This window comes from Eschrichtius robustus, chromosome 2 (genome assembly GCF_028021215.1).
Source record: "Eschrichtius robustus isolate mEscRob2 chromosome 2, mEscRob2.pri, whole genome shotgun sequence".
Classification (NCBI taxonomy): domain Eukaryota; kingdom Metazoa; phylum Chordata; class Mammalia; order Artiodactyla; family Eschrichtiidae; genus Eschrichtius; species Eschrichtius robustus.
This window is the reverse complement of record NC_090825.1, coordinates 42,693,619-42,701,443: the sequence shown is the minus strand read 5'-3', so window position 1 is coordinate 42,701,443 and position 7,825 is coordinate 42,693,619. Positions and strand designations below refer to the sequence as shown.

The 7,825-nt window shown below is 43.5% G+C and overlaps 1 protein-coding gene across 2 annotated transcripts in view; it reads left to right on the top strand.

Moving 5' to 3' along the window:
* The first annotated feature begins 566 nt into the window (after positions 1-566).
* The window catches only part of PLPP1 (phospholipid phosphatase 1), a 113,577-nt gene continuing 106,318 nt past the window's right edge, over positions 567-7,825 (top strand). Inside the window, exon 1 of one of the 2 annotated variants that reach the window (XM_068535344.1) lies at positions 567-1,045. In XM_068535344.1, the coding sequence (XP_068391445.1) occupies positions 988-1,045 (58 nt within the window). In that variant the 5' untranslated portion in view covers positions 567-987. The remainder of the gene's footprint in view (positions 1,046-7,825) is intronic. The other variant, XM_068535345.1, reaches the window with a different exon arrangement.

Here is a 7,825-nt window from a genome sequence, read left to right as displayed (position 1 = left end):
GGGGATTCCTGCTTAAAGGCAGGCCAAGGACTTATATATTAAAGGACTTATGTATAAAGGAATTTGATCACATATGAAAAGTAACCAGATACCAAGGGTACAGGGATGACTTAGAATTCACGCTAATACGGGGCTCTGCCCTACCAGATTCGAAAGCCTCAATGGAGGCCCAGGCGAGTAGAGGGCTCAGAGGAGCCTGGCTAAAGTCTGGACAGGGAGAGAATCTTTGTCACTGACTACCCCGTTCCTCTTTATTACCCAATCCCCATGAGGAGAGCTGGCAGGCAGCGGGGTCGAGGGTCCAGCTCTCCCCACGAGTCAGCAATAACCGGCGGCCAGGGTTGCGGAGGCCAGGTTAGGCGACCACCGGAATAAAAGAGATCTGAGCAACACCCCTCGCACCGCACGGGAGGTGACCCCACGCTCCGCCCGTCCGCCGCGCGGCCCACTTGAGGGGCGGGCTGCGCAGGTCGGGCGGCGCGGGGCCAGAGGCGCCGATTGGCTGGCGCGCCCCGGCCTGGTGTTTCCCCGGCCCCGCCCCGTCACCCCTCACTGACCGCTCCGCCTCTGCTGCGCTCCCCAAGCCCGCGAGGTCGCGCGCAGGCGGGTCCCGCGCTGCCCCGCGGGAGGGGCCGAGCCCGTGTTCCTCCTCCCTACCGGTCCCCATCCTTAAAGCACGAGTCCGGACGCCCCGCCTGTTGGAGACGGCGCCTGGATCTGGACAGCGAGCAGCCGGGGCGGGCCAGGGCCGACTGAGGAGGGCCTGAGGCAGCGGACCCGCCGCGGCTGGCACACGAGCCTCTCGGCCCCGACTGAGTGGTTGCGGGAGCTGCGAGGGAAGGGGTCGCGGGCGCCATTGCTGCCCGTCAGAACGCCGCAGGGTCCCCGTCAGGCCTCGGCTGCTCTCCCCCGGCTGGGAGGAGCCGTCGCCAGTCCCCGGCCCGGTCTCGTGAATCGGGTGCCTAGTCTGCCGCCCGCGCCGAGACCATGTTTGACAAGACGCGACTGCCGTACGTGGCCCTCGATGTGCTCTGCGTGTTGCTGGGTACGTACGCGCCGCCGGCCGGAGGGGCGTGTGCGCGCGAGCCCGGGGTGTGGGTGCACCGGTGGGTTGCGGGTGTGTGTCCGCTGGGAGGGGACTCGGCGAGAGCCGCGGGCGGGCGTGGGGTGGGGGTGTGTGTGTGCCTGACGCGCGAGCCGTGCGGGGCGAGACGCTGGGGGCGGCTTCCGCAGCCCGGGGACCCCGCTTCGCAGCCCGCACCCCGGTTCCCGCGTGGCCGCTGCTGTTTGTCGCCCGGCGGTGCGCTGAGCCCACCCTGCTTGGAAGCTGTTCACGCCTCTGCGCTCCATCCCTTGCTCTCCTGTTCTCTGTTTCCCCTTCCACTCCCAGCCCGGAGGGTGGGCTCTTCCCCTCTCGGCTGTAGGGAAGCCTGGTCACTGGCTCATCAGGTTCAGTAGCGAAACAGGAGGTTTGATGCATTGGGGGTTCTCAGTAACTGGCGCCAGTGCCAGGTTTATCTTACTTGTGGGAAGCCGTTTAAATTTCCGTCTATAAAAGACTAGAACTCTCCTAATTAGAAGGTGTTACCAGCTTGTAAATTGTCAGGCTGTAAGTGGGTGTGATGATGCCAGGTTTCTGCCTATAGGTTTGAAGAACCTTGCTTTTTTGGGGCTGGAGTGGGGATGGTGTGCCCCAGACCTGCTGTGTCCTTCTCTGCACAGACCTTGCCATTGTGTAGCTTTCCATCTCCCGTGAGAGCCCAGAAGGAGCACTAGACATTTCTTTGGCTGCAGCAAATTTGGCGTTGTCTTTCTGACAGAAGAGTTCAGTTGTGGGTCTTCTGGTTGCCAGTTGCTCTTTTATTTTGACGAGAAAGAATTGAAGTCATTTGGCCAAGGGATAGGCGTTGGGAGGAGAGATTTTTCACCTTTTCAGTATGTATTGTGTAAGGCAGTATCTTTGAACTATTTATGTGTTATGGGAAAAACGACAACAAGAAAACCTGCTCGATGTTTGGGTAGTCCTACTCATGGTTGAGTATCGAAGTAATGGTATTGGCAAGTTCTCAGCGTTGGTTGGAGAGCTGTGACTTTAGCATCCTAGATGCAGGTCTGCATAATGGCTTTTCAGTGATAGGAAATTTCCCCCGGTTTTAATCCAGTATTCCACTCTCTTGCCTCAAACCTGACCATTTAGGTGCTGGCAGTCTTGCCGAATTTTTACAAATTCTGTTACCTGTTTTTTGAGGAAAAATCTCTTTTTTATGAAGCATCTTTATTGTTTACGAAGACACTTACTGTATAGCTCCACAGTGAATTTTAGGAATTCAGTTTAGGAAAGGGAAACACGGTTTTGGAACACTATTTGTATAGAAGCACAAGTGATCCTTTCAGATGTCCGGACATATTCATAATTACATTAAATATATTCAAATTTATTTTCAGTGAAAAGCTTACCTTGGTAAAGATGTTATATTTAAAAATGTATTTTAACCTGTACTGAATGTTAGTGGAGGTTTGTTAAACTTCATTTATATTATAGTGAAGGGAGAGGAAAATGTTTAGTCATAAGTGACTGATAATTCTAATATATTGGATATTATTCTGTCATTGCCACATATTGTGTACTGTCAGAATTATACATAAACTTCCCCTTTTCCTACCTTGTGGGAGTTGGTAATTTATGAAACAAACGTCATGTTTTCTCTTTGGGCCAAACACTGAACCAGGATAGACGAAACATAATACTGCTCTGAGGTAGCTCAGTGTTATTAAACAGAAAGCCATATGGTAAATCTATGTTTTGTTTTGTTTTAATTCATGTATAATGGAGGAACCTATATGCAGTACAACTTTATAAATTGTAGGTTCTTGCAGTCTGTATTTTCAATATGATGGAAACATCACATAATTGTCCTATAGAGGTAAGAGTAATTTTATTGCTACATGGACCTGACAGTTGCAGAATTTATGACGGCTCTCAAAAAAGATAAAATTGTGTTTATGATTTTAAGTATTTTTGATGGTTTTGGAAAAAGCTTGTTTTGGGGACTTACACATTTAGTATCAGTATCAGATACTTATACCGATCTATTTGAAACACATTTTATCTGTTCTTGTGTTACTAGAGTTTTAAAGTAATTGAGTGTATTGTCAAGATAAGCCCAGAATTCCCTATTCCTAAATAGAAAGTGAAGTGTTATTTTAATTTGGTATATACGATGACATTAGATTTAACAGTATCAACACTCCATTACAAGCAGCAATGAAGGCGAACAGTGATGCTAGAGATACAAAGCATTTTCATGCTGAGTTTTGGGAGATAATATATTTTTATAGCAAACTCACCTTTCTAGTGGAGTCTAAGGGTCCACTTTAAACCAAACTTTAAATTTGGTTTTCATTCACCTTACTGACAGCAGGAGATTGGCGGCCTAAAATCGTGATAGCTCAAAGAGGGTTATCAACCTGGCATTAACTTTTTTCTTTTTCTTTGGAGAACTACAGGTGAGATTTGACTATAGCAACAAAAAGATGATTAAGCACTTCATAAGTACAGGGTTATGTGAAAGTGATTCATAATTATAATGTGAATATGTTCCAGGTTCTGTTAATGATCACCCAACATCATATGGTGTATCCATTTGATATGCTGATATTATGTGATTGTGTTACATGGCTACTGTATAATATTACAGAAGGTGACGTCTGTTGAAGTGATAGTTAAACATGCTTGTGTGGGGGGGTGTGGGTTGTGCATGCGCGCACGTGTGTATACGCGTTTCTACCCCAAATCAGTGTTATCACTGCTGTGAAACATGAGTTCCTCCACATAGTATACCCAGATTATTAGTTCCTTTAGTGGATCTGGTCAATTCTTGGAAGAAGAGTGAGAATTTTGAGAGATGATGTGTATTTGATTCCTTTCTGAGATGGAGCATGGTCTTGCCATCTTTCTCTGGCTCTTTTGATAATGAGTTCTATGATTGTAGAAAAGGCCATAAAAACCATCTGAGCACACAAGAAAAGCTGCTCTACAGAGACTGGTAGTGGGCTGGTATGAAAGCTGTGTTTTTGCTCAATGTTTTAAACCATGTCCTGAATAAAACTTATTAGTGTTTAATTGCTGGGGGTCATTCTAGATTTTATGCACCCTGGCATTGGGCTGCCAGTTAATGGACACTGAGTCCACTAATTGATTCAGTGCACATTGATTGAAGGCTAACTCTGTTCCAAGTTCATGTTAAGTGCTAGGGATACAAAGATGAATAAGACAACCTGTGCCCTAAAGGAGTTCAGGGTCTAATGAGGGAGAAACAAACAAGAGTCACAACACATCATGATAAGTGTAATAATGAAGGTATGGAATAGATGGCCTTTGAGTACAAAGAAGAGAGTTGCTCTAGATGTGATCCATTATAGATAAAAGGGTTGTCTGTTTATTCTTAGAGATGCAGAAATGACAAAAATTACCTAGGACTACTCTTAGAATCTTTTTTTTTTTCTTCCTCAACTTGATATAGGGCAGTGGGAACCCAAATAAGTACCTGTGTTTATGACTTTTTTGCAGGTTCTCATGATGCCTAGAAGATTTGGGTGGAACTGGCAAAACCTTTTTATGTGCCTGTGTTTTGCTGGGTGGCGGTCATTTGGAATATCCTTCTGTATTGTATATTCTCCTTTTGCCCCTTCAGATCTTTTCTCCACCCTGCTCTTGCTTTTTGGTTTCTGGTTGGCTTTGACCAATGGGACAAGAGCAGGAGGCCTGGAAGAGCCAGTTTACTCCTGCTGGATTTGTGTTGCCAGAGCTGTTCTGTGTTTTGTGAGTAGGTCACAGCTTCTATTCAGTGGCCTTCTGTGCCAGCCAGCTACAGTTACAGATCTTTCTGGGTTCTGGTAACCCTTTACTTGCCCCTTTAGGCCTAGAGATGATAATGACTTCCTCATGTTGCTGGTGTGGGAGTATTCCACCATCCCCTGCTGCTTTCCCTAAACCCTGCCTATACTTTTGAAGATGATTCCTTCATTAAATTCTCTCTTGAAAACCTTATTTGGATGTGCTGTTTTCTCTCCAGGGCCCTACTGATAATACTCATGTTATGTCCAAACAGATCTGAGGTAACTTCCCTTTCTGCACTTGACACCAGTTACAGTTTCCCATAATAGCAGGTGATACAGCAACTCATGGGCCCCAACATGGGCTTTCTTGGAATGGAGGGGGTCATGGTTACCTCAGCATGCTGCAAATGTGGCCTCATCATTATGCCAAATCAGAGTCAATAAATTTAGGGGAAAATGTGGCAGCAAAAAACATTGGCAGCCATAGGTGGTTGTGGAATCCCTGTTACTTATTCTTCTCCAGTAATTATGCTGACATCATCCTGCCCCTTAAGTAGTACCCCTCAAGAGTGCTCCCTTTCCTGACCCTGAATCTGGGCCCCTTTCTCAAGGAAAAATCAAATACTTAATGAAAGAGTCTCACTTGCTAAATAGTCTGCAGCCTTCCCTTTTCTCCTAACATTTATTTGTTCATTCACTCATTATTGGGTGAATTCACTCATGTATTTGTTTCTTATCTAGTAGGTGCTGGGCATTCTGTTAGATACCAAAGAGGTAAATAAATAAATAGGACATAGCGCCTATCCTACTTGCCATTTCAACTTCTGTTAACTTCTGTTCAGCAAACTTCTTTTGCTTCTGATGAAAGTTTACTGTGCTTGTTTCTCTGTTTTATGTAACTGTTCTCTTTCCTCTCAGCCACAGAGAGAGAGAGAAGGAATCTCAAAAGATGAACAAAAATTTTTCAAACTGGCATATTCTTGGGTCAGACTGGCCTCCTGTTGCAAGGCTTTTTCTACCTTTAAATGGCTAGTTTGGAACAAAAGCAGAGGCCTGGAGGAAATTGATAGTATTTGGCTCTAGTTGGTTTTATACAGTTGACTTTAAACTTAAATTTACCTTGCTTGGAATAGAGTATGGAAATATTCAGAGAGCATTCCCCTCTATAGCTTTTATGAAAAGTAATTTTTTCCTTTATATTCTTTTTGAATTACATCCTTTTGGAAACTCATGGACATGCTATGAATCTTTATTAATTTCTTTCTTGTTTAGTCATTTTTGGCTGAGTTCTACCAAATTTTCCTATGTGTTACTTAGCTTGTGGAATTATTCTAATTCTTTTTGATAAGAAATTAAAGTTTAAATTGTTACTGTTTACCCTGCTAAAAAGGAAGTTGGTTGTAAGTCATTAAACACCCACATTTTAAGTGAAGCAGTTAACGTGTAGCTTCAGTTTTATGGAAAGGAATTTGGAATGTTAATTGTTTGTTTCCTCCTAATTTGGGTGGCTTAATTCAGCATATGAGATGGAAATATACAGTCTATATAATAAGCTAGTTAGGGATTATATGGACACTGTCTTGCCTCTTTTCTTATTTTCTTTCCGAAAAAGCATTCATTCAGATATTATGAGCAGTGGTTACAAGTAACTTTCTTCTTTCTTTTTGGCCCTCTTCTTTTTCTGCTTACCTTATTTTTCATTTTCACTTTTTCCACTCCAGACTGCTTTCCTTCTTCCCTTCAACCTTCTTACTGTCTAGGTTTAAAGCCCAGATGGCTCAGAGTTGTTTTTTACTTAACTGAAACTAGTCGAACATTGGGAATGACTTTTTCTTTAAAACATTAGATAGCACAGTCTAGTGACGGACTCTGGATCCAGACTGCCTAGGTTCACATTCCAGCTGCTCCATTTACTAGCTGTGTGACCTTGGGCAAATTTCCTCTTTGTGCCTCTGTTGCCTCAGCTGTATAATGATAAAAGTACCTACCTTGTATGGTTGTTGTGAGGCTTAAATGAGTCAATATATAAAGGGCTTAGAGCAGTGCCTTGCACTTAATGTCCACAATATGTTTGTCAAATAATATTAATCATCTATAATCCTACTATAACAACATCATTATTTTAGTAAAAATAACATCAACATCGTTTTGTAATAGGGACAAAAACACAAACTTTAAACCGTTTCCCATGAGTACTCATGGAATGTCTTTGAAGCTTACAGAACATCTTGAAATAGTAGTGTTTTATCAGTCACATGTAAAAACCACATATATGATCTTCAGGTAGTGGTAATCCCAGCTATGGTAGAAATCGATCTGTATAGTCTATGGTAGAATGTAATTAAACAAATGGAAAAACTGTTACTTTATACAGTGGTTAAGTCCTGAATTTCAACTTAATCAAGAAAATGGAGTTAGCCACACTCTGGTCACCTTCACTGTTTTTATTGCCCAGGCCTTGGAAATGATTGAGTGACCATGTAAAAAAGTAGACTTAATATTCCTAAATTTTTGAATGACCTTAATTGTGTATCCTCATTTGTGTAAATTCTATTGTTTGAATTCCTATCTGCAGTTAAGCAGGCAGCAAAGAAAAAGCTATTGTGTAATACCTCTTCATACCCCCTCTCCCTCTTACCCCTGTTTTTCCAATCAGGTTTTATTTATTTATTTATTTGCTTGCTTGCTTGCTTGCCGTGGCACGCGGCTTGTTGGATCCTAGTTCCCTGACCAGGGATCGAACCGAGGCCCCCTGCCGTGGAAGCGTGGAGGCCTAACCACTGGACCTCCAGGGAATTCCCTCAGATATTTATTTTGACATATGTTTACCTGATACTATTTTTTATGTTGTGTTTAACACAATGTTAAGTTTTTAAAATATCTGACTTTGCAACATCCTTCATTTATTTATTTATTAGCTATTATGTGCTAAGTACAATGCTAGGAGCTGTAATAATCACTGTGAAAAAGATAGGTAAGGTCTCTA